This window comes from Selaginella moellendorffii, unplaced genomic scaffold, assembly GCF_000143415.4.
Source record: "Selaginella moellendorffii unplaced genomic scaffold, v1.0 SELMOscaffold_9, whole genome shotgun sequence".
In the NCBI taxonomy this organism is placed as follows: domain Eukaryota; kingdom Viridiplantae; phylum Streptophyta; class Lycopodiopsida; order Selaginellales; family Selaginellaceae; genus Selaginella; species Selaginella moellendorffii.
This window is the reverse complement of record NW_003314270.1, coordinates 1,418,957-1,446,004: the sequence shown is the minus strand read 5'-3', so window position 1 is coordinate 1,446,004 and position 27,048 is coordinate 1,418,957. Positions and strand designations below refer to the sequence as shown.

The 27,048-nt window shown below is 44.2% G+C and overlaps 7 protein-coding genes and 1 pseudogene across 7 annotated transcripts; 3 read left to right on the top strand and 5 right to left on the bottom strand.

The window, feature by feature from the left end:
- Positions 1-108: 108 nt before the first annotated feature.
- Positions 109-1,795, bottom strand: LOC112345625 (pectin acetylesterase 12-like). Its single transcript, XM_024672778.1, has 6 exons — positions 1,631-1,795; positions 1,215-1,424; positions 1,055-1,138; positions 934-993; positions 553-630; positions 109-222 (listed from the first exon to the last, which is right to left on the bottom strand). Exons 1-6 carry the CDS (start codon positions 1,793-1,795, stop codon positions 109-111), a joined length of 711 nt encoding a protein of 236 aa, XP_024528546.1.
- Positions 1,796-2,026: 231 nt separating this feature from the next.
- On the top strand, positions 2,027-4,952 carry LOC9632870 (nucleotide pyrophosphatase/phosphodiesterase). The gene is made up of 13 exons (XM_002967861.2): positions 2,027-2,470; positions 2,654-2,741; positions 2,822-3,079; positions 3,133-3,238; positions 3,290-3,392; positions 3,449-3,581; positions 3,630-3,805; positions 3,860-4,046; positions 4,099-4,166; positions 4,222-4,327; positions 4,380-4,565; positions 4,612-4,692; positions 4,742-4,952. The coding sequence occupies exons 1-13, from the start codon at positions 2,163-2,165 to the stop codon at positions 4,805-4,807; spliced, it is 1,866 nt and encodes a 621-aa protein (XP_002967907.1). The 5' UTR covers positions 2,027-2,162; the 3' UTR covers positions 4,808-4,952.
- An 83-nt stretch (positions 4,953-5,035) lies between these two features.
- On the bottom strand, positions 5,036-6,460 carry LOC9630936 (probable glucan endo-1,3-beta-glucosidase At4g16260). The gene is made up of 2 exons (XM_002967597.2): positions 6,234-6,460; positions 5,036-6,165 (listed from the first exon to the last, which is right to left on the bottom strand). The coding sequence occupies exons 1-2, from the start codon at positions 6,448-6,450 to the stop codon at positions 5,150-5,152; spliced, it is 1,233 nt and encodes a 410-aa protein (XP_002967643.2). The 5' UTR covers positions 6,451-6,460; the 3' UTR covers positions 5,036-5,149.
- Positions 6,461-7,461: 1,001 nt separating this feature from the next.
- LOC9632869 (mediator of RNA polymerase II transcription subunit 25) lies at positions 7,462-8,630 on the top strand. Its single transcript, XM_024672732.1, has 6 exons — positions 7,462-7,520; positions 7,561-7,691; positions 7,755-7,904; positions 7,962-8,007; positions 8,059-8,269; positions 8,315-8,630. Exons 1-5 carry the CDS (start codon positions 7,463-7,465, stop codon positions 8,082-8,084), a joined length of 411 nt encoding a protein of 136 aa, XP_024528500.1. The 5' UTR covers position 7,462; the 3' UTR covers positions 8,085-8,269; positions 8,315-8,630.
- Positions 8,631-13,755: 5,125 nt separating this feature from the next.
- Positions 13,756-14,357, bottom strand: LOC9632867. The gene is made up of 2 exons (XM_024672777.1): positions 13,971-14,357; positions 13,756-13,917 (listed from the first exon to the last, which is right to left on the bottom strand). The coding sequence occupies exons 1-2, from the start codon at positions 14,355-14,357 to the stop codon at positions 13,813-13,815; spliced, it is 492 nt and encodes a 163-aa protein (XP_024528545.1). The 3' UTR covers positions 13,756-13,812.
- Positions 14,358-21,338: 6,981 nt separating this feature from the next.
- LOC112345642 (trihelix transcription factor ASIL1-like) lies at positions 21,339-22,467 on the bottom strand. The gene has a single exon (XM_024672835.1). The coding sequence runs from the start codon at positions 22,414-22,416 to the stop codon at positions 21,511-21,513; it is 906 nt and encodes a 301-aa protein (XP_024528603.1). The 5' UTR covers positions 22,417-22,467; the 3' UTR covers positions 21,339-21,510.
- On the bottom strand, positions 22,447-23,394 carry LOC9630935 (protein CREG1). Its single transcript, XM_002967594.2, has 5 exons — positions 23,194-23,394; positions 23,096-23,131; positions 22,819-23,020; positions 22,684-22,759; positions 22,447-22,630 (listed from the first exon to the last, which is right to left on the bottom strand). The coding sequence occupies exons 1-5, from the start codon at positions 23,337-23,339 to the stop codon at positions 22,482-22,484; spliced, it is 609 nt and encodes a 202-aa protein (XP_002967640.1). The 5' UTR covers positions 23,340-23,394; the 3' UTR covers positions 22,447-22,481.
- LOC9630934 lies at positions 23,349-24,826 on the top strand (annotated as a pseudogene).
- Positions 24,827-27,048: the final 2,222 nt, after the last annotated feature.

Genomic DNA, 27,048 nt, shown 5'->3' with positions numbered 1-27,048 from the left:
GCTTTTCACAGGCACGGGCCACACGTTTGATGGAAACAGCCATGCACTCAGAGCTCCACTAGCAGGGGATCCATTGTTTCTCAATTGCGTAAAGATCTATTTATTCTGCTAATCAAAGATAGATACGCAAGTTGGATTGCAAGGATAGGCGCAATCTATGGCTTGTTGCCCAGCTTCACCATTTCTCTGAAAGTACCAATCGCCCACGGCCTGAGCTGGGGACTGCAGCAGCATCAACTTGGTTAGTGCACTTCCAGAGATTATAATCTACTTGCTTTGCTCTTGATCTTTGGGATGGTCCATTGATCATCGCTTCGAGTGTGGCAGTGAGTGAAGCAAGAGTCTATGAAGACGCTCAGGGATTCCCTGTTAGACAGCGATCCAACTCGAAGCGCATCGATCATACTCATCCGCAGCTGCTGAAGTATTCGAATGGGTGGGCATGATGAGTTGGTCATGATGCAAGGTTTGTAGATCTCTCTCGACAGCTTCTTGACATGCTCTAGCTGCAATAGTTAACTTTGTTTGACAGCATAAAGAAGATCTACGTACTTGCCAGAAGTCGTAAGCAGCATTGAGAATGAAGAGCGGAGGCTTGACGTAATCTTTCATGACTTGTGGAAAATAACACTACACAGAACACAAGTGCCAGCTGAAACACCGAATAAAATCTACTATTAGTACCTCTGTACCATTGTTGCTTGAATCGGACACACAAGATTTGTCAAGTGTCTCGTGCAACTTATGAAAGCTGACGATGTTTGTGTAAAATTTCAATATGGAATTGCTTCCCTGGATGTCCGAGCTGATAATTTTTTTCATTTTGAGCTCCAAGATAACATTAAGATCCAACTTATAGATTACTCACGCATTGACGAAGAAGCCTCCATCACTCAGGCATTTCAGCTTGACACCATGATCAAGAAAGCTTGCCATGTCGTTGCATCGATGGATCGCGGCCAGCCCTCCGGCAGAACAACCGGACAGAAGAACCTGATAACATTTACAACGAGAAATCAGCAGATTGTGAGAATCTGAACTTATGTATAAATACCTGGTTAGCGTCGCTCAACCCTCTATATAATTTGAGTTCCTCAATCACAGCCTCGAAGATCCTCTTCCCTCTAAAATACAAAACCTGCGTGCTCGAGGAAGAGAAAAAGATGGTGGGATTAACATAAATGCCACTTGAGGAACACCTTTCCAGAAGGAACTGCGAGTGTGTCGCTAACATTGGCGCTAAAGGATGCCCCGTCGCAGTACCTCACTAGAACATGAGTCCAGTTGAAAAATTCGGGATTCACTTGGACCGAGCTGCTAAGCAGGCCATCAAACTTTACAAAGGGCTTCATGTACTTGGAGCTTCCAAAGAAGCTCTGGGCTCGGTTAGCGCAAGCTTCCAGCGATTGGCACCATCCGCCACCCTGCATTTCTCATACAGTTCACAGTTTGTTCTCTTCTTGTACCTCGAATGAAATGTGCCACGAGCTTGGATCTCCTTGCTGGAGATGGTAAGCAGGAACGCTCCCATCTAAGCACACTGCAAGGCATCTTGAAAGTAGTTTCAACCAAGAATCGGGAACATGTATAATTACCAGCTCCAGACGACTGCGCCATGTTTCCAAGATACGTTATCTGGACATGCTGAGCCGTGTCCTCGTCGAGGGGATTCGCATCCAGAGAAGGAACCGAAAGTGCCGGGGCGAACGAGAAAAGAGAAACCATCATCCACAACAAAGTCATGGCCAAAGCCGAGAGAAACCAAGAGGGAAGTGCGCTTGTATACCCTCGTCATGTCACGCGCTACCTGTGTAGTTAAATCATGGTTCTCATGCATTATAGTGTGAATCATGTGTCAATTATACTTGCCCTAAATCCGTCCTTTAAGGGAAGAGGTAGTTTGGCTCAAACACTTGATGGAATACTTTTATTTAATTATTTGTTAACTTGTTGGGTTGTATGACCCGTCTGTGTAAAAAAAATTCTTTGAAGATTTTAGACTTTAGCGTTTTGAAAGCCATGGGGAGAGTGGAAGCTTCTTTTGGGCATATCCTCGAGAGGTTGTGTGGCACCACGTCTCATCGTTCTTTCCGGCCAGCCCAGACACCTCGGCTGTTACGCACAATTTTAGTCACGAATGGCTTGAGCAGAGACCTTTGCAAATGGCTGGAATTCCAGTTCCGCGGGTGATTATCCTGGAACTGGTTCTGCTCGCAATTTTACAAGCTGGTGCTTGTGCTGGAGCTGGTGATGCTACCGGTGCGAATTTGAGGGTCTCGGGGAGGTCTTCTTTTGGTTCCATCACAAGGCGGGCATTGCTGGAATGCCGGGATCCAAATCCATACCTCAACTTGATGCTTGACACCGCAGGCCCTCTCGCCAGTGTCCAGACAGTGGTGACGACCGTGAGTGGTGTTCTTCGGCCGAGTTCCAGAGATTGGATTGGAGTGTTCTCGGAAGCAACTCACAAGTAAGCTCCCAATTTTCCGAATAACCATCTTTCTCTTCCATTTTCTTCTGTCCATTCTTCTTTCTCCCTTATTCCCTCTTGCTCCATATTAGTTTGTCTGCTTGCTCCATTTGATATCTGGTGATTCTTCAATGCGGAAGCTCCGAAAACCCGCACTTCACATCGGTCGTTTTCGTTCTACAGCTACTCTGACTGCCTTGCAAACAAAGCACTTTATCTGCAGACAGGAGACTTTTCCAGCCTGCCTTTGCTTTGCGACTATCCCCTCAAGGTTGTTCTACAAAAGCAAGAAAGATAGCTCTAATGATCTTGATCTTAACTTGGCTCTTGATCGATTTTGATTTCTTCCAGTTCAAGTTCCTCAGCGATGATCCTGGCTACATTAACTGCTCCAACAAGACGTGTGTCACTGATTCATGTAGCGTGAGGACTTGCTCTGGATCACTTGCTTTCCGTCTTGTCAACATAAGAACCGCCGTCACCTTTGTGTTCTTTGGCGGCGGGCTTGTAACTCCCTGCATTCTCAAGATCGCCCCACCGCTTTCGTTTGCGAGGCCTGGGGCCCCTTTATACGGGCATTTGTCTCTCAAGGACTCTTCTGGCACCTCTGTAAGCTTTTAAATCTTTTCACAACTTTACTCTACTAATTTCTTTAACTCAAGATGGTGGTAACTTGGATCAGCAACGATAATGCCACTCAGAACGTCGAGTATGATGGTCGGAGCTCCACAAGCGAAATCACAACTTTCCAAAAAGAAGATATGTGTGGTAAAAGTTAACATTTTTTTTTTTTAACTTTATTTTGGGTAATTCTTTTAGGTTCGCCAGCTACAGATTTTGGATGGCACACTCCTGGATATATGCATCATGCAACAATGACAAGTCTTTCTCCTGGCAAGAGTTTTTCTTACAGATATGGAAGGTAAGAAAACTATGTGGGTTTCAGCAACATTAGCCTACGTTTGGTTAAATCCATAGTGAGAAAGTTGGCTGGAGCAAACTCAAGAATTTTACCACTCCTCCAGGGGATGGATCAAACAGTGCAAGCTTCATTGTTTTTGGAGACATGGGGAAGGCTGAACGAGACAACAGCTTAGAACACTACATACAAGTAATATAGACTTCTTGAAAATTCTACCTTAGCAAGTATATATTGCAGCCTGGAGCGTTACAAGTGATAGATTCTCTTGCCAACCAGACTGTGGACACCATATTCCACATAGGCGATATAAGTTATGCCACTGGCTTTCTCGCGGAATGGGATCACTTCCTTGAGATGATTGAGCCTGTGGCTTCCAGGATCCCTTACATGACGGCCATTGGAAACCACGAGAGGTACCGAAATCTATATCATTTGCTCCAAGTTCTTGATTTACTATGATCGCCCAGGGATCATCCTGGCTCAGGATCCAAATACAACTCCACAGACTCGGGAGGCGAGTGTGGAGTTCCATATCGATCTTACTTCCCGATGCCTGCCCAAGGCATCGACAAACCATGGTACTCTATAGAACTTGGTCCCGTGCATCTCACAGTAATCTCCACGGAGCACGACTGGACTCCAAACAGTGAACAGGTAAAAGAAAATTCCGTTTTGCTTTAAGTTAGGTATAGTATCATTCCTATAGTATTCTTGGATGGAACACAATCTTGCTTCTGTAAACAGAACTCACACACCATGGCTGGTATTTGTCGGGTACATAACTCACCATTTATTTCTAAATTATTTCTAATTATTTTCATATTATTAGGCATCGCCCAATGTACTCTACGCAAGGCGGGCTTCTCTCCAAAATTTTACCCGCAATCGATCCTGATTTTGTAGAAGCTGTAGAGCCTCTTCTAGTGAGTAGCAAGGTAAATATAATATATATAGATGTCTGGCAAGCTTTTCAATTCTTCTCTCTAGGTTGATTTGGCATTGTGGGGACATGTTCACAACTACGAGCGCACCTGTGCTGTGAATCAAAGCCGCTGCGTCCAGGTCCCAGCCAAAGATGATACTGGGGTCGATGTTTACGTCAGTAATGGATCAGCTCCAATTCACGCCGTGGTTGGCATGGCTGGATTCAGCCTCGATCTCTTCCCAGCGAACGTAAGTTTTCAATAGTTCATAACTTCGAAACTATATGCTGCTTCAGTGGAGTTCATGGAGCATGGTTCGAGTCTCTGAATTTGGGTATAGCCGGATCTCAGCCAACAAAAGCGAGCTCCTGTTCGAGGTACCATAGTTGCAAACATTCCTAAAACCTAGCAAACCTGTTCTTCCAGTATATAATAGCGAAGGATGGAGCAAAAGCCGATCGATTCAAGATATTGAAGAACATTAATCCCTAAGCAACGGCGTACCACACCTATCACACGTAGGGGACGACTTGTAAGCAGCGTCCGGGTACCATGAGCGATCCACTCTGGAACCGGCAGCAGTGAAATTTCGAAAAACAAAAATCTAATAATATTGCTTCGCCCCGATTAAACCTAACATTCCCTCTGCCACGTGGATCCAAAGAAAGTCAAATATCATTGACCCGATCAGATCAAACTGAGACCTCGCACTGCGTCGAGAAAAGATCCCTCGCATTCAGGATTGCGATCGAGACAAGAATCTCTGGCATGCCAAAATACAGTATCTCTGCTCTTCTCTGGAGCTTAGGGTTCTCTCACTCTTGTTCACAAGTTTCATGCTGCCGAGTGGAGAAGGGATGATGAATTATTGCCCGCATCTTCCCTGACAATCGGATGGCGCGGCCGCTGCAGCGGGTAGACTGGGGATCCGTTAGGATAGAGCAGCCCGAAGTGCCTCTCCAGCTCAGGCCCGCCCTTCTGATTCTCGTTGAACAGAGCGAACACCCAAGCGGCGAGCCCTCCCGGCTTCCTGGGCGTCCCGACTCCGCTCCTGGTGCGTCGAATCAATCTGCTGTTGAACGCCTTGGCATTCTCCACGGTGGCGCCTGGCGCTCCCCCGCTGGGCCAGCCGGATTCCCCAATTGCCAGCGGCAGGTTCCCGTAGCCCTTCCTCTCCATGGCCGAGTAGATCGCATCCACCATGGCATCGAAAAGATTCGTGTAGCCCTTGCCGCCGTCCCAGACCTTGACGTCGTTGCTTTGGAAGAGGGCGTATTCCAGGCTTATGTCGCGGGGATTCCCCTGCCAGGCGAAGAAGGTGTACACATTGGCCATGAACACCGAGTTCGTGGAGGACAGGAAGCCCAGCAGCGAATTCACGACTGAGTCCCTTCCGTTGTCCGATCTGAATTCTCCCGCGGATGGCGGGAATGATTCTTTCAGGATGTCCGTTGCGATTGGCGTCGTGACCTTGATCTGGTTGAAGCCAAGCGAGTTCAGCGCGTTTCTGAGATTCCACATTGAAGGGACTAGATCGGGCCAGGGGAGCCCGGGATCCGAAAGGACTTCGTTCCCCACCGCGATGAATTCGACGTTCGTTGCGGGGTAAATCGGCGCGATTCTATTCCTGACCCAGTCCGACGCCGCGTTGGAGCTCCTGGCGATGGAGCTGAACTCCTGGTTGGTCACCGCGACTGTGAGCCGGATCCCCGAATTCGCAAAAGCCCGCAAAACTGTTCGGTCCGTGTCGAAGATCTTCACCCTCTTGAACTGCAGGGACTTGATGAGATTCACCACTTGATCCGGCTGCGGAAGATTGTTCGCAACTCTCCCATAGTTGACCCCAATATCTTGGCAAGAACAAGAAACAAACATCAGCGATCAAACCAACTTCAGAGAAGATGAAAGTTCTTTCTACCATTTGCTCCTCCGTCGCCGCCACCCCCTCCTCCTTGGCACCAGTTGCATTGGCCCTGGCATCCAGCTCCGCAAGCCGAATCGCACCCGCACCGTCCGAACTGGCTGCAGCACATATTGTCCGGGCATGGATCGTTGGGACCGCATTGCTGGGCGATTGCCGCAACAAGAACGTTCATCAGAACCAAGAACCCCACAAAGACCCTGATGTTCTTCATGGTTGCTTGCTTCTTCGTCTTGATGGAGTCCATAGCAAGTTCTTATAGTCGAAATAAGATGGTGTTTACAGTCCATTTGTGTGAGCATGGGACCTACGACCACGTAAGGGAGTGCAAGTCGAATACGGCTTTACGCACTAATTATAATTGCAAGTTGGGCCGCATGGTGCGGGGAATGAGCATTATCCATACAGGAATTATAAGTGTTCAAGTCCGTGGGGCTTGACAAATTGAGGAGTTTGTGGTTGTTATGACTTCCTTGCGATGTTTTTTTGAACCCTATTCCAAGGTTGATTCTGCACCTGTGTAAAATTTCATTCAAGACAACGAAATGACCAAGCATGTTGGCGATCGTCACCCGGTCACGTCAATCCCAAATGCCACGATCTCATGCCATCTTGATTGTAAACATGAGCTCGTATCATCAGCAAAATTGATCTCAGTGTCACAGAACACTAGAATTAAATCTATTATATTCGAGGTGCTATTGGACTGAAAAGACATGCAATAATATAAAAGCTGACGATGTAGTGATAATTTTTTCATTTTGATAGTCATTACTCAGGCATTTACTTATGCCCTTTAAATGTTGGATGTAGCCTTTGTTCTTGAAGGGCAAGTTTCGTCACCTTTACCACTTCCAGGGAAAAGGATCAACACACGACTCCCTCATCCGACGGCTGAAGCGTTGCCAACTGGCCCCATCCAGGCCGTTGGGCTTTCAAATGCTCGGTTTCTGGACGAGCAGCAGCGGCTCTGGCGTGACCGCGCAACAGCCGCAGGCGCAGTATCTGGTGCTCGCGGTCGAGGCGGCGGCGCTAGGCCCGTCGTGGCCGCTGCTGCGATCCGAGTATCTCGACAAGATCGCCAGGTAATTTCTTGCTTGTTGGCGAGGATTCTCGTTCCTGATCGGTATTTTAGAGCGTTCTATGGTCAAGATGGGAATGTCCGGTGAGAATTTATTTTTTCTCTTTCGGTGGTTCTCTCACGGTCGTGGCTTTCTAGAAGGACAATGGGCGCTACTCTGGAGATGGCGCTCGTGGTCTTTCGCGGCCATGATTCCTACAGTGGTAGGCAAAGACTTTAGAGAGCTTTATCCATCTATCACAGGCTGCCTGCTCCAGAGAAGTGGCCGGACGCCGAGCTTGGAGCTGTTCCAGCTATGGCTATCGTCCATCGATTTCTCGGGTGGTGGATTTGGTGAAGTTGCTGTGGCGGAGGGATTAGCGGAAGCTCTTGTGGTAAGCATATATAAGTTTCACTTTGAATAGTGAAGCTGAGGATTTTGAGCCTTGCCGACTCAGCCGCCAAGTAACCAGGCAAGCCAGAGACATTGTATTTTGGTGGCAGCTTCAAATCCTCACAGGCTTCAATCCCTCATCCGTGGCGCGGACGCGAAGCCGGGCCATTGGTGGCTTGCGGATGCTGAAACCGTTTCAAGGGCATTCTCTCAGGTTTCTTTATGCATTTTCTCATAGACGATTGTTTTCTCACATCGTGTTTTCCTTCAGTGCCATATATCTCTTTCAGTCTTTCAGTTGTTTGTCCGCGGCAGTGGTATGCTATTGCTAATTCTTATATGTCTTTCCTTAAGGCTTTTGAGATCAGGCCAAGCAAAATCCTCGAGCTTCTGACCCTTCGAATGAGATTGCCAAGCACACGCAGCACCTTGTCTTAAAGTACCTGCAACTGCGGTGTCATCAGTGTCCACCGGCACAGACCTCCTTAATTTTAATTTCGTGAAGGCTTGGCTAACTTCTTTCTTTTGTCTCGCAGTGCCTACAACCTCTGGAAGGCAATCACGTCAACTGTAAAAATTGTAAGAATTTTTTTCTATGTTTCGTTTCTTACATATGAGGTGCAGGAACACGTCTCGACCTCTGGTCCGCCGCCGCCTATGGTATTCAGGACTTTAAGAGCATCAACACTAATCCTTTGCAATCGCATCGTCCGGTTCCTGCTGCGAGCGTGCTGAATCAAATCAGGCAGGGAGCAGGCTCAGCAGCGGTATCAAGCATTCTCTCTGCTAGATCTTTAGCAGTGGGACAAGTTGGTATGGGGATCACACGACCAGTTAGTCAGCCAGCCAGCATGGCACACGGACTTAGTGGCGATGCAGGTAGTGCAAGCCTGGGACCAGTACAAGGAAACGCAAATACTAGCAGCATTCTGCCGTCGAATGCTCCTGCGGGGATGATGCAACCAGCTAGTATGCCAAGTGGCTTACCTCCGGTGGCGAGCACGGTTGGAATGGCCCAGGGTTTGCAAGCTGCAAATCCTCTCGTGGTTGGGATTGGAACGGCGCCTTGCGAGCAGGGAGGTGATCAAGCAGCGGTCGCTGGTTCCGCTTGCTTCCCAGTTCGTGGCAGGCAGTGCTCCATTTCTCTTGCGCTTGCTTGCAGGCTTGTTTGCTGTAGTGGGCCTACAGCCACCTCAAGAACATCCACGACAGCTTCGTTCCAGATCGATGCCTCGAGGAGCTCTACTCGCAGACCTTCAGACCTTCGAGCGGAAGGCCTCCTCCGTGGGAACTGCTAGAGGATACACCCAAGCCGCGGGGCGCAGCCCAATCTCTCCGGCTTTCGGCCTCTCGGCGGACAACTTTCTCTAGTACGAGGTAGAGCTCGCGGCCGCGAACGAGTGCCGGGATCTCTTCTGGGCACTCCGGGGCGGCCGGGGAGGAGTGGTGGTGGCGGCGACGCTCAAGACCCATCCCGAGCTTCCTCTCGGCGGTGTACAACATCACCGCCAAGAACGAGCCGAGCTTCCTGGGGAGGTTCGGGCCAGTTCTTCCGATATCTCGCGCTACAGTACCTTCCAGAGGTCGCTGGAACCACTGTTGACTCTCGTCCGCCGGGGCTTGACCTGGTCAGCGTATCGTTGACCACGTTTTCTTCCTTCGAGGAGTGGCAGGGCGATCGAGCTGCGTCGACAACATCACTAGCTTCGTTGGGAGCCTTTCTCCGGCTTCCAGGCTGATCCACGCACTCTCCTGTTGCCGGTCGCGAAGTGGCGCACGAATCCAGCATGTCTCTGGCAGGTCATTCTCTCGACGAGCTGGGCCGAGATGTCACAGGCTGTCCGGGATGAAGCTGCGACAAGTGCAAACAAGCTGCTGAGTGATCTAGCACACGACGAGACAAACTGGGAGCAGTCGTTTGTTTGAAGAGCACTATCTACGGTTGTATGGTGTGTCATCGCTTCTGCGCATCGAAATCTCCGCTCCTGGAGCTTTTGTTTCTCAAGATAGGTTTGCGAGGCAGTGGAACAGGATCCTGTCGAGAACCGTATTCACTAGAGACCAAACGAGAGTACTTGATCGAGGAAAAGAAAAAGAGGAGAAAGAGGCTCCAATGAAGCCCCGGGCATCGCCATACGTCCTCGCAAATGCCAGCTCCCACGATAGCGCAGTATTCGCCGCCAAGACGACGCTGTCGCGGTTCCGAGTCGAGCTCCAACGCCGCCGCGACACCAACTTCCCCGGCCAGATTTATGGAGAGAAAAGGAGCTCACTCCTGTTCACTCCCTCCGTCAGGTTCAGCGACCGGCTGTCCTGCCAACCATCGCAAGCATAATTTCCGACCATCTTTGCCTCGTCCGAGGACAACCACACATTGTAGAAGATGACTTCCTCCTTCGGATGCGACGGTTTGAAGTCCTTGACAGCAGGCCGTCCGTCCAGGATAAAGTTGAGCATGTAGACCACACAGGAGTGCATCTTCGCATACATCTCGGATTTCTCCCAGTGCTCTTCCAAGCTTTTTAGAGTCCCTTGCCTCAGAAGCTCTAACGCAAACCATCTGTTCCCGACACCGTCTTTGACAAATATATCCAAGCGACTCCTCTTATCGTCTTTCGTTTTTGGCTCTGGTATCACAATCCAGTTCTGATGGGGATACGCTCCCAACAAAACTGCCTTCAGCTTGACCAACATTTCGATCTGGATACTGTACTCCGAAGCAAGCGAATCCTCATTCTGTGACTCCGCTCTTTCAAAAATGCTCCGGTCCAGCCTTTCAATGGTCCTGCTGATCACCCAAGCGTGATCCAACCTTGGTGGACGTGGACCTGCTTCCACGCTATGGCTTAGACGAACATAAAGACCATAGAGTAGAGTCGACATGAGCAGCAGAGACGAGAACTTCAAGTCACATAGCACGCCATCCGGATTCGTATCAACCACCACACCTTCAGACAGCAGAAGTTCCACAGTTTCATCGTAGGGGACTTTGACGTTGCCACCGGCTCTCAATAGCAACAAGAGCAGCTCCTTTCCACGGGGCTCAAGAGCCTTGCAGGTGGAGATAATAGCATAGTACGTAGCCTTGACGAAAATCTTGCCAATGAGTTTGTCCTTGCGCAGTTGCAACCACATTTCAAGAGTCCTCGTGCTCTTGTCGATGAACTCTCGGTGCAGCAAGTCACAGCATGCGCCTACCAGTCCCTTGTGTCCCGACGTCAATTCCAGCATCGATGCAGCTATAGCTTCCCTGTCAACTGAGATGAATGTATCCTTCTCGTACTGCCACAGCAACGACTCTATGTCTGACAGTGTAAAGCCGGTGGAAGCCATTCGGAACTCGTCCGAAAACGGAGAGTTTTCAGCGCCCAGCGAGGGAAGATAGAAACCGGGAGGAGCCCCTTGGATTCTCTTTCGACGAGCAAGTTTCAGCTCCAACAGCAACGAATCTGTGCCAATAGCTAAGACCGAGAGCAGCCGATTCTTGTACCGGTCCTGCTTCAAGTTCCGCACTGTGGCGAGAAACGATTGCTTGAAATCTTCAGACAGCTTCGAAAAAACGTTCAACTCGTCAAAGATGAGAATCACCGGCCTGTCGTCTTTCCCTTTACCCTTTCTGAACATGCTCATAAACTTACTGGAGCCAAAAGCCATAGTTGGATCCGGCTCAAGGTCCCCACTCGAACGCAGAAACTCCACAACCATGTCCCAGCGATCGCGATCAGTAAGCTGTGGATCTACAATCTGCCGCGGAAAACTCACGTAGATGCTGCAGAACTTCTCTTCTAGAAGGCGCCGTACATAAAGAGCCGTTGTTGTTTTTCCACTCTGCCTCACGCCGGTGAGAACACAGTACTTGCCTTGCTCTAGATCGATGGCAAGTGTGCTCACGTCAGGCTTGACATAGTAATTGAGAATCTCGTCACAGCCATTTGCGGGAGCAAACGATTTTGTCCCCTTAGGCAGCGTCCTCTTGAGCTCTCTACTGAAATCTTCTTCTGAACCTGCCCTCTCTCTCTTAAGAGAATGCTGGGGTCTAAAACCTTCTGTACTTCTACTGCTACTTCCATAGCGTGTATGCTCGTAATCGTCGCCATACTGATCACCGCGAGAACGGCTGTGCCCGGAATGACGATGATCTTCTCTGTGCCGCGACACACTTCCATGATGACGTTGCTCTTCTCTGTGCCGCGAAACCCTGTCTCTGTCACCTCTCAGCTTATACATACCCTCCCTAACCCTATGGCTGAAATTTCAGGTATTTCTACTTTTATCCTCGATTTTCCGATGCAGTCAGGAAATAATAAACGACGACATATTCTCCCTCACCATAAATTTTTATAATTAAACTAGAATGGTGATCTCAAACAAAAGATCATCACACACATTTTACATCCTCGACTCCAAAGATAACAGACATACCTTCTTCCTCTAGCCACGCTACCTTAGCAATCTACCCAGCAGGCGGCGGGAGGAGCATAGGCAGTTGGAGGAAGACATTTCTTCTAGGGTTAGAGTCATGGAGCCGTGAGAGCGCTAGCAAGCCGATCGCGGGGCACTGGATGACGCATCTCAAGCTCACGGCAGGTGATATTTCGAGTCTTTGTCCCTTGATCGCTCGAAGAATAAGCGTGCGTCAAGAGTAACCTGGAAATCGCGGTTTGTATTTCCAATTCCCATTCTCGACAACGGCATCTTGTTTGCCAAGGCGGAGGAGCAGCTACAGTAGCATTGAATGTAAGATCTCCAACGAGAATGCCATGCTGAAAGTAAAGCACAGCAAAGACACAAAGCTTGAAAATCAAGTCTATGTCCTTTCATCGTTTTGAAACCATTTTGTTCTAATTTATGTGAACTAGCTGAGGTGATGCTCTTTTCATACTGCTTTTTTTTTCTTGCAGGCGATGCTTGAGATTAAATGCTATGAGGTGAGCAAAAACACATGAGTTCTCTCGAAATGTTCTGAGAAGTTTATCATCTTTCTTCTCTTTCACACAGGCAAAACATGGAGCACCAATGTACATATCCAAGACATCACGCTAGTCTCTTTGATGGAAGCCTTCATGGTTCTTGGCATTTTGGTAAGCAAGCCACAACCTTCTTTCATGTTTTAAATCACTCTTTGCAGCTTGGATATCTAGTGTAGAAATCTCTTCTTCTGCAAAGAGACGAGTTGAGAGGCCGTCAATGCCACGTTAGTTGAGACAAGCGGCAGTGAAAGGCTCAAAAAGAAAAAGTCAAAGAGCTGAAATCCAGATGATTACACTTGCTTGTAAAGTACCTCCACAATCCCTCAAACTTCTTCTCTATCTCCTTCACTAAGGATCACAATAAGTCTCTTTTCATGCTTCAATCTATCCTTTTCAGGCTTATATGGTACATCAATCTATCCTTCTCACAGGTTTGGGTGACAAAAAGTGAGCCCCATTTACAAGTCCATCAAGGCACTGTGGCATGAACATCATTGAGTCCGAACAAGTACTAAAGCACCATTTGTGGCTGCCATCCCATAGGAGTTTCTTCTTCATGTAAGCTCCAGCTCGAAAGAAACTCTCATTTCTTTACTTCTTTTGTCCGTACAGATGATACAACATTGTAGCACCAAAGCTAACAAGGATGGTCCTACATTTTACATTCCCACAGAATTCAAGTCTCTAGCCAGAGTAAGCATTTGTCAGGGATGATCTCAAGTGAAACGAACTAGATCAAGAGAGTTTCCTTTCAAAGAGAATTTTTCTTTCAAAGCTGGACTGGTAGGATTTTCATGAAAACTCACCGGTTGGTCTCATTGGAGTGAATTGCTACTCCAAAGATCTCTGGCTCTCTTGGTGTCACTGTGTTCCATTTTGTCTTGCTGGACACACTATCACTGTAAATTTTCTGTCAAGTATCACCAGTTCTTTACACTTCGTTTTTTTTCTTCAGTGCACCGCCGGCTCACCACTGCACGCCCACCCAGCACCGAACTGTACCGCCTCCCATGCCGCCCACCACGCCGCCACCACCGACCGGCCGGCCACCGGAAACTAACTACTTTGTAAAAAAAGGCTCATGACGAGGGAAACTCACTCGATCTATCTATTCTTCCAGCCCTCGCTCTTGACTTTCTCAAAGCGGGGTTATTACTTCTTTATCACCTCTTTGTCTTGGAACTTTGCCTGGTCTTGTAGATCATGGATCTTCTCCTGGAGAAGCAGCTTCTGGGCTTCGAGCTTCTGGATCTCATCCTGCAGCGACAACCTTATATTCTCCAAGAATGCAATCCAAAACTTGATCTGACCTTGTACTTCTCCAGCTCCTCGTTCGCTTCTACAAATGCCTCCCACACAGCTTCCTCGGACGAAGGGAAGTGGACTCTCTGGCTTTGAGATATGGGCAGGGCTCGCGCACCGGCGCTGGTCAGCTGCTGCTCGAACGCGTCCATCTCCTCCTTGGGCCTCAAGAGGCACAGATAGACGGGCCATGCGAATCGCGTCCAAAAGGGGAAGAAGACGAGGCAGACCTGTGAGACCGTCAAGAGGCATCTGCCAGAAACAAGACGGCTCACACTCGTCAGATACGAAAAGACATATATCACGAGTATGGCGATGAACAAGGCCAGATAGTCGAAGGTGTCCATGTACTCAGCAGCCAGCAATGGATCCTGTTGGTGTTGCAACCTCCACATGACGACGGTGGCAAAGAGCCAATATGGAAGGTAAACCAAAAATCTGACGATCTGCAGTTCCTGTTGATCCTACAGTAGTGTATGCTATAGCCAGATATTCCAAATTCAATCAACAAGCGTTAAGTCGGAGAGTCTGAAACAAGAAAAGCTTTTGCTTACCCTCCATTCTCCATATTGAAGTTACTGAAGATGGCAACGGTTGACATGCCCACGATGGGAACAAGACAGATGCCCGCAAAAGCGTAGTACTCCCAGCGCCATCTCTTGACGTGGTGGCTGAGCTCGTACATGCGGCGGAGCCGAAAGGCGGTGAACATGAACCAGAAGCAGAAGCTGAATCCTTGCAGCCAAAACAGCCAGAGCTTGCAGCTTTGCAATGGCCCGACTGTGCTGAAGTGCCCATTGTTAACAAACACCGTTGCTATCCAAGCCAGCCCAGCCACGGAGCTAATAAGTATGAAGTAAATCCCACCTGGGCAAGAAAGTAGGAGCGCTGGCGATGGACAAAGAGCCATTTGCTATGGTGAAGGGTATTGTGGCGGCAATGCCAAAGCCTAGGAGGATGTAATCTATAGTAGAATCCGGGCGATTGGTGACCATCTCTTCCCAGTGCCCCAGTGATCAATTGATTTCTTGGGCAAGCTCGATCAATCCTTCAAGCTACAACCACTGAAAACTTTCAAAGTCCAGTGTAGCTAGAAGAACTAAAAGCAAGCGGACTGAAAACTTTCAAAGTCTAGTGTAGCGTGGACACTTTCAAAGTCTTTAGAAGAACTAAAAGCAAATAGAACAAACTTAGTCAAAGTTTTGCTTGCTTTTGGTTCTTCTAGTTATGTTGGACTTTGAAAGTTTTCCATGGCATGTGGAATTCACTCTGATTGTCTTACACTAGGATAATAGAAATGATGGATCACTTGATAATTTTCTTAGTCTTTATCACTTATTTAGTTTGATGTGGTATTTTACTTATTAGTTAGGGTGATACAATTGAGCAATTAGTAACACTTGTCTATGGCAATTTGGAACCCAACACTTCTATGGCTTTTAAATGGTTCATCAAGTATGACTTTTATATGGTATTTGCATTTAATATGGATGGCCATTTCATACACATTCAACCATATTATGCACGGACTATAAGTCGTTAGTGTTATTATTCTACCATCTGAACAAGTTTTGAAATTTAACAAATATTTTTATCTAATGGATCAGAATTTTCTAAAGGGTAATGAAAATTGTTTTGACAAAAACATTCGTCTAACCTGCCACATTAGTGACAAATTTTGATAATGTGAAGAATCAATGGAAATTTTATTCTTCTTGGGTATTTTTTCCCTCTGGGAAAATATTATTCCTAAAAATCAGAATTTTTTCCAATGGCAGAAATAATTTCCAAAAGGAAATTAATTTTTTATAGAAACCCTTAAATTCCTATAGGATAAAAGAAAGAATCTTCATTCAGAAAATTAATTCTCTTTATGGGATAAACTTATAGAAAATTTATCTTTACATTAGTGATAAGTTTTTTTGCTTGTAAGAAAAAAATAGTTCCCAACTGATATATTTTTCCTTTAGGGACTACTTCCCAAGTAGGTTGAAATGTATTATTTGATTTTCCTTAAATATACAAAAAAAGGTTATTTTATTTTATTTTTATAAATCTAGTGCCTTAATAAAAACTTTGTCCATATGCAATTAGTATATAATGGACTCTTCAGGCAAGGGAATCAAAGCAAAACACTTATGAAACTAATCACAATCACCAAGCAAGTATAGCAAGAGCTTTGGCAAAAACAAACATAAAAGCACTAAAAGAGACCAAAAAAATCACTTACCACATAAATGAGGACCCTCCCATAAATATATGTTTAGCACTTCCCAATGAAAAATAAGTGTTTCTAACATGAGCAAAAAGATATTCTATAATAGAAGAGAGAAGATTATACATTAGAAAATAATTATGAAAAAAAGTCTAATCAACCAAAAATAATATCGTTAATACATGAACTACTTCTATGTGATATGCAAAAATGCATGGGATTGAAATTACACCTCCTAGTAATTTGAGATCTCAATCACTACCAAGGGGTTGCTATAAGAAAAAAAAATATATATGAAGATGATTCCCAATATACCAAAATGAAGGAACATTTACTTTGTCATATACATCCAAATTTGTTGTCCAAGTTGTTTAAGTTATCCCATCCCAATTGATCTTTATTCTAAAAATCATGGAGAACCTAAAGCTATGTAAGCTCAACTTCACCAACTATTTCTTTATGATACCTAAGTGCTTGTCTAATGCATAGCTCATGTAGTGGTTGTTTGGCATAGAATTTCATCAAATGAAGTGGTCATGAATATGATCTTATAAACTATAACATCTACATTATATTCTAACTTGTGTAGATAGTTTGTGAAAATGAGCATGGACATCTTCACCACCTCTATGCATTGCATATAGCTTGTATATGAGACGGTCTTAGGTAGTAGGGACTATATGAACTTGCTCATTTATCTTGTGTACCATCAGATCTCCATACTATACCTAGTGAGTCTAATATGAGCCCAAAGACCATGTAAACATGGTTGTAGAAGACATAGTCATAGATAGAGCACTTACTATGTTCATTTTTTAGAATTGTGATGAAGCACAATAGAAGGATCACATGCCTATAGCCATACAAGTAGACACTCATTTATCAAAATCTTAGTTGTAAATGAAGCATAATGTGTTAAGCACTGTGTTGTGTCAAAGAGTTGCAGCTCATTGTATTTTCTTGAGTAGATATGTCTAGGATACTCATGATGATCACTTCCAAGTCTAGGATCTCTTACAAAAGGTACAGGTGTATAGGTGGTGGCAATATTATCCATTGGAAGAGCTTTGTCTAATGTAAATTTTTCAATCTTCTGATCCTTGGCAAGGTTAGTGGCATTAACTTGTGTTAAGGTGTCTATAAACATTAGTGGTTGATCACAAATTATATTTATCTTCTATTCAATTGTCTCCTCTCATGTTGAAGTTTAAGCCAACTTAGCCTCCATGCCAGCCACTTTCTTTGCCATATTATCCTTGGATGCATCCATTCTAACTTGCTCACCTCAGTCTTTGGCTTTTTGGAGCTCTTTTAGGTGGCCTACCTTCTTCACAAGTCCTTGTGACCATTCCTTCACCAAAGCTTGGCTCCCTGCAAACATGGTGATAAATGTTTAAATATTTTCATTAGCTTGTTAACCATTATTGTGATGTAAATGTTATCTAGTATCTGACTCAACACCTTTATCAACTAATGCTATTTTGTTATCCTCTTCTTCACTCGTCCAAAAGTGGTAGTGATGGCTTGACCTTAGATACTATTATGATTGATGACCTTGTCCTTCACCACCTTTTAAACACCTTCTTTGCCAACATCTAGGATACTTCAAAACTATTTAATCATTTCCTATGCATCTATAAAAACTTATAATCAATCAAAGCTACACTAAAAAGCAAAAGTACCTAAATGTATCACTAGAGGATTTTGTTCCTTAGCATTTTTGCGTTGCCTTTATTGTCATTTCCCCTAAACTTTAAAGAATGCATTCCTTTGCAATGTGGTCTAAGAAGAAATTAAACTTCATTATCATGCATAAAATCTTGAACATCCTTGTTGTCTAGGATTATAGGAACTATTGCTCCATATATGGTCGCCATTTCATTATTGCATTTGCAGGAAAATGTTTGCTATGCTTATGGCCTCATAAGTAAGCTCACTCAATTGGTTGAGTTGCAGGTGCATTATAGCTATAGTGAGTTTTGCCTAACATAGTTTACTATAGCTCAATCTAGAAGAAAAAATTTAAGGTTGATTCATAAATAACAAAAATATACACTCATTCACTTTTTCAAAAGTAAGGTCGCTCACTTCTTCTTCTCACTTCTCCTTATTAATTTTTCCATTTTATAACCCCATATTTGACCACTTAGAGGAGTTTTATTCACAACCTCCATAAGTTTTATTATCAACTTAAAGACTTACTAACCCCGTAAATGATTTCTATACCTTGCACTAAATCCAAATGTTCCACGTGTTTGATCCCACTATAAACACCTAAAGGTACCACTAGCACTTCAGCCTGTTATGCTAAAGCTATGTCTATTCACTTTTGTCTCATTAGTAATCCATGATAACTTGTGCTATAATCCTGTCTCCCAAATATTGAGCTATTTATTTATGAGTGGTTATCATATAACCACACATTTGTATTTTTAGGATGCCTAGAAACATAAGGAATGCCCTTCCCTAATATCCCTTCTTCAGTCCCCACCAAATCCCTCGTTGTCCACAACTATGCTTGCCAACACCATTGCTAAGTCAGAGCTCGAAAGCTTGACCACTAAGTCTTATTGACCACTGGGACTTCCTTACCACATAACTATATCTTTAGTCACTATATAAGAGGATTGCTCCTCTTCCTTTCCACAATCTAAAACATCGAAACATTGTGGTTCAACACAAGTCTTGTAGGTACTTCCTCACCTTTTGTCTTTGAGTGCCCTAGCCATGCGGTTAAAATGAGGTTTTAATGAGCCATACCAGGTATCTAAGTAAGTAATGCCACCTACACTTGGATTGGGAGTATTGACCATTTGATCTTTTGGAAGTTCTAAAGTTGATTTTTAAACATTTCACCAAGCTACTTTATTGGTCTATTCATGTTCACTCTAGCTTCTTGAACTCCATCTTAGATTCAATCTTGACACTTGTCATATATCAATCCTTTTTGTGTCAATTCATAAATTGTTTTCCATAAATATGTTACTATCTATGGTGGGAATCAAACCTTAAACCTTTACTCATAGGATATAACTTAATATTTGTTATGTGATTTATTCCATTACCCCTTCAAAAATATGGTTTTGAGGGATTTTATTTAAAGTTTTTAACATAAATCCATATTTTCTTCTCTAATGTTTTAGTATTTTATTAATTGTTTCATCATCTTTCATTTTCTCTAACAGTTTGAACACTCTGATATTAATGGCTTCCTCATATCCTTTTCTTCAACTTCAATCAGATCTTAATACTCTATGAAAGTTATATTAAACATTGGAACACTCTAATATAACACTTCACTCAGATCTTTAGCAAATTAATAGTGGCTTTTTAATTTAGAGCCAAAAATTAGTATATTAGCAAAGTTTGATGGCACATAGGTAGTTCCATGGTTTCCTCAACAAAACTTTGAATCATCATGCAACTTAATTGATTTTCTACTTCAACTTTTTGTATTGGACTGATTAGATATCTTATTATTGTGACACATTTTTTCTAGTTCTTTACCCTTTTTAAAAAGAGTGATCATGTTTTTTGGGATTTGATCTTTTTGCTCAATATTTCATCAAATGCAACTATCAATAAATTATAGTGATTGTGTCAAAGCTCCAAATTTGCATCTGCCTATGCATTAGAGTTCTAGATAGTCACAACTAATATTTTATAGGATGATGCAACTTTTAAGGAATATTTTCACCTCGGCTTTATAATAATGTTAAAGATGTCATGCTTTCTCATTTAAATCTAACATCTCTCACAATTATTATTGATATTGTTGTTCAATATGACAATCAATTGCAAGAATAACAATTAGAGCATTATTATTAAACTTTTATTCCTGGTGTAATAGCCCTAGTTTTGGAGTAACTAACATATAAGTAAGGTAAAATTATATAGCATCAGGCATAGGATATTTCATAAATATCCAATCCTTATGCCACAGATTATGTGATTTCACCTTTTACCCTATATATAAGATAATTATGGAGTGGAATCTAAACCCTTGGATATGTGGGCCAAAGGCAACAAAGCGGAATAAAGCTTTAGGTCATTAAATGAAAGAATAAAGCCAAACTCTCAAGTATATAGACAAAGAGTGAAAAAACCAAAATACAAAATGATTTATAAATTTACATCATTAAGAGTGAAAAGACAAGAGTACAAAGTGACATTAGAATAGTTTTAAAGCATTTTTCATTCCAATGCCAAGACTAATATGTCAAATGGAGCCAAATAGAATTTTGTATTGTTTTGGCATACTAATGGTTTAATGCGAGAATATAAGTACTTAACTAACTAGTATAATATGGGCTTAGGTTGCAAAACAAGGAGATATATGTAAGCAAGGGGCTAACCTATTTTTTAAATTGGTTCACTATACTCTACCTACCCATTATCTTTATTATACATTAAAAACCCCTCACAACCAATGCACACTTTGGGCTTTCACCTAAGTTCTAGAAGTTAGTCTTTCGGATAATCATAAAAACTTACTAAATATAGAATAATGTTAAATTGCAAATTTAACACCATTATATTCAAAACAATTTCTACATTCCATAAATATGCTTCATTAACAAATCTAGACACTTTCCATAAATAGTAAATAGAAACAAGAAATACATAAGATTATGCTTATCTAGTTAAGTGCAGATGCTAAACCAAGTTTACTAATACTTGAACAAATATAATTACACTGTATTATATAATTGGGTTTAATGTTATACTTTTAAACATGTACTAATAGTATATTTAAAATTGGTATTAAACTAAAGGATGTATTAGAATATTTATTTTATCTCAATAAGTGAAGATTTTTTTAAAAAAAGGTATAAAATCAAATCAATAATTGAATAGAAAACATTAATCATTTTCAATTATTGGATCCTAAATTCCTTTAAAAACCTCATCAGCTTTGGCACAATCAATACAATGGCATCATTCAAAATTGAGTTTATCATTTACTTGATATACTACTTATTCTTATGTGCGGAATCATATTCTCATCAAGCTCATTCCAAATGTTACGAGGTTGCTCAAGTCAATCCCACTGTGGAGCAAATAAATCTCGCAAGAGAAAGTGCTTGGAATGCTGCTACAAATGGAAGGTTCTTGCCAGGTGGATACTTTGGTAGGGAGGGCCACATCTTAATTAACATTCATATGTTTCAACGTAAGGACGATGATGTTATCATGCTCAGCGATTTTGATGAGGCTGTAACCAACATCTATCTCCAATGTATGGCAAGAGGACATGTTGGGGGTTACATTTGGTTTGAGTTACCCTTATACATGATTGTAGAGATGGAAAGTAGTGAGGGAATGACCTCCTCTTAGAAACTAAAGCTCTTGGACATGCAACTATCAATGATGCACTTGGCAATCTCAAGGTTGGTCTCGTTCCTCTTGAGATCAATGTCCCTCATCAGCTCTAGCTTCTTCTCCTCGAATTCTAGCCTGTTCTTCTCGATCCTCTCCACCGCCTGGATCAACATCGCCACCACCTCTGTCGCATGTCGATTCAGTGGCGATGCCCTGTGGTGCTGCTTCCTGATCGTCTTGTCCGAGAACTTTGGCAGGCTGGGCGGCGATCGAAAGTCGGCAGATCCAGCAGCAGCAGTGGCGGCAGCGGCGCAGATCCCATTGAGCGTGAGATTCAAGCCGCTGTCGAGAAATCCCGGCCTAAGATCGAACAGGAAGCTGGAAGGAGGCATTCCCTCGTCTTCCTCTTGAGCTTCCTCAGCTTCTTCATCATCATCATCATCTTCTTCTTCTTCTCCTTCATCTACTTCTTCTTCATCCCCGGAATTGGCAGCGCCCACCTCAACATCGTCGTCGGTGGCATCGTCCGCCGCTGCCAGTGGCCCCAGCTTCTCCCCGCTCGTGATTCCTCCCGGGATCCCTTTGGCGCCGCCGCTGCCGCTGCTCCGATCCATGAGCTTCTCCATGTGATCGTACCACTTCCATTTTGCGCCCGTTCCCCCTTTGCTGCCGCTGCCCAACTCCCTCTTGCTCTTGATGACCTTGAATTTCTTCTTGAGCGCGTCCAGCTTGTTGCGGCAGCGCGCGTAGCTGTAGCCCTCGCCGCACGAGGACGAGAGGCGCGCGAGAATGTCCTGCCAATCCTTCTGCCGCAGATTGCTCCTCTGGAGCTCCACGAACTTGGCGGTGTAGCTGTCGATGAGAATGCGCACCGCATCCTCGCTCCACACCCCACATTCCTTGCTCGCGCCCTCCATCTCCGCGAGCCCTAGATTCTACATGGAATTTTAGGGTTAGGTCGCGAGCTTTTTCCTTTCTTTCTTCATTGATAATTGCGACCATTGGATTTATGAACAACATGCGCGTAATAGTCTTCTATCGTCAATGGTTTTGGGCCACCAAAGAAATCGATGAGAAAGATGTCTAAGATTTCCAGTTTGTAGAAATAGAAGTTGTGACTCTTTGGCCAATCTAGAAATCTCCAAGATGAGAACTCATTGTTAAAATCATAGGAAAGAACTCACTGGGCATTTCATGGTGCTTGGAGAACAAAGCCGAGGCCGCGAAACGTTTCTCGTCATCGCTCACCAGTTTCACCATCTGCGAGTGAGTAGCGAGTGAGCATTCCCATGAAGATCAAAGAGAGGAGAATTCCATACCTTTCCAGAGAGCGTGATCTTGGAGCAAATTGGACTCTCCGCGTCCGCTTTGCCGCAAGTTCCCAGCGAGGCCTCGCTGATCGTGAACGAGCAGCGCTCGTCCGCGGCCAAGTCTCTCGCTGTTGGATCCAGCTCGGTCAAGTAGAAGTATGGAGTGCCAGTGGAATTAAACGCGGGGCCATCGCTGAAAGAGACAATGTTCCTGCAAGAACCAATCCAGAGAAAGAAGAATGAGTCCTCGAAAGAAAATTCTCCAGTGAAATTCTGGAAACCATACCCGAAAGGAACACCCTTGAGATGAATCGACACTGTGCTGCATGTAGGGATCAGGACTTAGATTATAGAAATGTAGAGAAATTTCTATTTTCTCCTCACCTTACAACGCCCCACAAGCCGCTGGCGACGAGCCATCTCGCGAACGCCGCGGATTCTGAGGGATCTGGCCTCCTGCTGCCATGAATCGATACCACCAGAAGAACGAGAGCGCATCCAAATGCCCAATGCCAGTGTCGTAGCGCCATTTCCAGCAAGAACCCTAAAAATCGATTCCTTAGGGCAATGCGTGCGGTGGTGCAGCGAGTCTTGTCGGGCAGAGTTGAAGTAAGCTCCTTCTCTTTCGCGCTCTGATCTCTTCTGTCGATCAGGTCGATGGCCAAGTTGTGTCACAGATCGGACAAGGCTTGCTTGTGCTCGTCGGCATTTCGGAATCCGACACCAAAGAAGATGCAGATTTTCTGTGCGTTTATTCTTTTTCCTCTTTTTTTGAAACGCTTGATCGATCGAAGTATTCTTGTGTGTTCTTCGCAGCTGCAGGAAAATTCTAAACATGCGCTTATTTGTGAATGACAAAACCGGCAAAGCATGGGATCAGAATGTAAGAAATTGCTTCTTTTTCTATTTCCCACTCTCGAGATACTCAGAAAAAAAAGTTTTTTTCTCTTTCTCGAACAGGTCATGCAAAAGAACTTCGACGTTTTGCTCGGTATTGTGTGAATGTAATGCAACATTAATCTGTTTTTTTTTTCTTCCACTGTCTAGTGAGCCAGTTCACGCTTTATGGATTTCTCAAGGGGAACAACCGGACTTCCACTTGGCCATGCCACCACTCCAGGCTAAGGATTTCTACTCCAATTTCGTCAAGGCTGTCGCTCACTCCTACTCTAAGGACAAAGTTAAAGGCAAGCATTGTGTGATCTCCATGAATCCCTCCAAAAGCTAAGCAGTGCGAGCTTGACAGATGGTATATTTGGCGCACTGATGCAAGTATGATCTTAAAATTGACGTGATGAAAACTTTATCTTTTTTTTTTCCTGGTTTCTGGATTGTTGACAGGTTCATTTGGTTAATGATGGACCAGTGACGCTGCAGCTCGATTCTCGCAAGCCTGGCGACGAGAACAATCACAATTCTTCTTCTTAACTCCCAGGTTTATAATTGAACGATCATCACATTGGCTCCTTTCGCATAGAGAATTCTCTGGCTCCCTGACCTCTTTCCCTTTTGCAGTGCACAACTAACGTACTACTCCACAGAAAGACAACCAAATTCGTTTGGAGCGATGGTACCAAAAGCGCCTGGGTCACAGGTGAGTGGGCCTGTCGCTGGGACGAGACAGTAACAATTTTCTTTTCTTTCTTTCATTTTTTTGCCAGCGGATTTCACATTGTGGAAAACGTACTAGCAGATGAGCGGTGCCGGTTGGTCCTGGTTTCATCAATATAGCTGTCCAACAATGTTCCAGTGATCACTAGAAAACTTAGGCCACCTTTTCGTCGTCTTCACCACTCAGCGGATGGCGTCTGGACCATCGTGAGAGTCTCGCTTCCGCAAATTTGCTCCCTCCCGGCCCGTCGATTGCATGGCTAGGCAACTTGGTGCTCACATTCTTGGTGTGAAAGTGAAGACAGTTGGGGATCAGTTGGAAGGGGGTGATTTTCCGGGTGAAACTTTTCTTTCCATCGAAGAAGAAGAAGAATGAGAAGCTAAACACAGGATTTTTATGAGTCATGGGACTGCTCTTGCTGCTGCTGCTCACTCTTCGTCTTTGTTCGTCAAGGTTGCTCGCCACCGAAGCCAGTTGCATTCGGGGACAGGACGGAGGATATCAGGCTCAGTAGCATCCGCGATGAACAAACATGCTAAGAACTTAGCGCTCTCTAAATCTTTTTTAGTTTTTTCGAAAGATCTTACCGCGTGTGGTGTGCAGAAACAATTTCGCCAGACCCTTCCTCGCTGCCTTCTTTTCAATGTAATCTGCCCAGCAGAAGGAAGTATTTGAGAAGTCGAGGACGAAAGACAAGCAGGCTATCTCCTTGTCCGGGAGCTACTGCAAATGCAGCCACTTCGCCTGATCTTTTAGCGGGATATGAGAACAGAGGCGATCAAACACCCGTCTCTTTCCACACCTTGTGAAACAATTCAGCAAGTCCTGAAACACGGGAACAGACTTTCTGAGTGTTTCCATTCGTAGCCACAGCCTTGACATAATCCGCAGCAGTGTAACTCTGACGCGTTCTTTTCCTGATGGCCTGGTCTGCTTGTTCATCAATCTCACAAGGCTGTTGCTTCCAGGCCCACAAGAGCTTATCCGCCTTCAAAGTTGTTGGGCAGGAGGTTGCAACTTCACGTTGCGAATCACAAAACCTTTATCTATCCTGGGAGTACTTGCATTTCACACTTGCACAAGATTTGGAATAAACTAGTCACGAAATGTTTACATAGTTTCTAGTAAAATAGAAAAAGCTTTGAACACATATAGCATTTTTTAATCATTCCAATGAAAAAGCCTTTAAAAATCTCACAAATGAACATTGAATTTTTTTATTTCTTTGGTATACTGGGAGCTTTTTTATTTATCAGGCAGCTCATTTCAAATGTTACGAGGTTGCTCAGGTCAATCCCACTGTGGAGCAAATAAATCTCGCATAAGAACATGCTTGGACTGCTGCTACACTTGGAAGGTTCTTGCTGGATGGATACTAGGGAGAGTAATACTTTAGTAATTATTCATATGATTCAATTCAACGTAAGAATGATGATGTTGGTGATTTGATGAGGCTGCAAACATCTATCTCCAATGTATGGCAAAAGGACATGTTGGAAGTGACATTTTGTCAAGGTACATGATTGTAGAGATGAAAGTAGTGAGAAGCTCTTAAATACTAAAGCTCTTCTGACATATAACTATGAATAGTACACTTGACAATCTTGAGATTGGTCTCACTCCTCTTGAGATCGATTGACGATTGGCAATGTCTCATCACTTCTAGCTTCTTCTCCTCAAATTCTATCCTGGTCTTTGGTAGATCCAGTATGCTGGTGGGGACATCGCATCGAACGTGAGATTTAAGCCACTGTTAAATGAATTGTGGTCAGGCCACTTTATATATATATATATGTATTATACTCCATGTATATATAAAAGGCTTGAAAGATTAAGTGCTTGTGACCACCATATACTTGTTACATACACATGTCCAAATCCTGCCCAATCGCAAATTTTGGGCATGGCGGCATAGCATTGTTTGGTAATGCAAGCAAGCTTAGGAAGGAGCTCTAAATGTATATTCATTTGGACCCGCTAATAAGAAGGTATTTCAAAATTTAATTTGTCAATTGCCAAGATAATCTAGAAAACAAATTACCCCTCCCGAAGGGGAGCCCTTAGATTTGGGTGCTGCTGACGATTTAATCCTAACAATGTCCTTACTTTCCAAGGGCACTTGGGAAGGCTACTCTACTTATCAATGCGATGCGTGGGCAGGGAGGTGTGTTTTTCATCCCGTGTGTGTGTGTTCCCAGGAATTGGGCTCTGATGAACGAGTTAGAGAAAACGATGGAACGGGAAATTGTTACCAGTCTTTTCCAGGAGATATTGTCAATGTAAGATGAATAGGTCAGCTTTTACCGAAAGCGGTTAAGAACACAATTAATCATTTTGCACGGGTTAAGTTACTCAATAACAGGAAATTTTTAGGGTTAGGGCTGGCCCTTTATTAATTGGATCCAAATATTAGAATGCATGACAGCAAAAAAACTTTCATGGTGCTTGGAGAACAAAGCCGAGGGCAGTGAGTTAGCGAGTGTAGTAAATCTTGCGATGAGAACAAGGAGAATTCCACACCTTTCCAGAGAGCGTGATCTTGGAACAAGTTGGGCACTCTGCGTCCGCTTTGCCGCAAGTTCCCAGCGAGGCCTCGCTGATCGTGAACGAGCAGCGCTCGTCCGCGG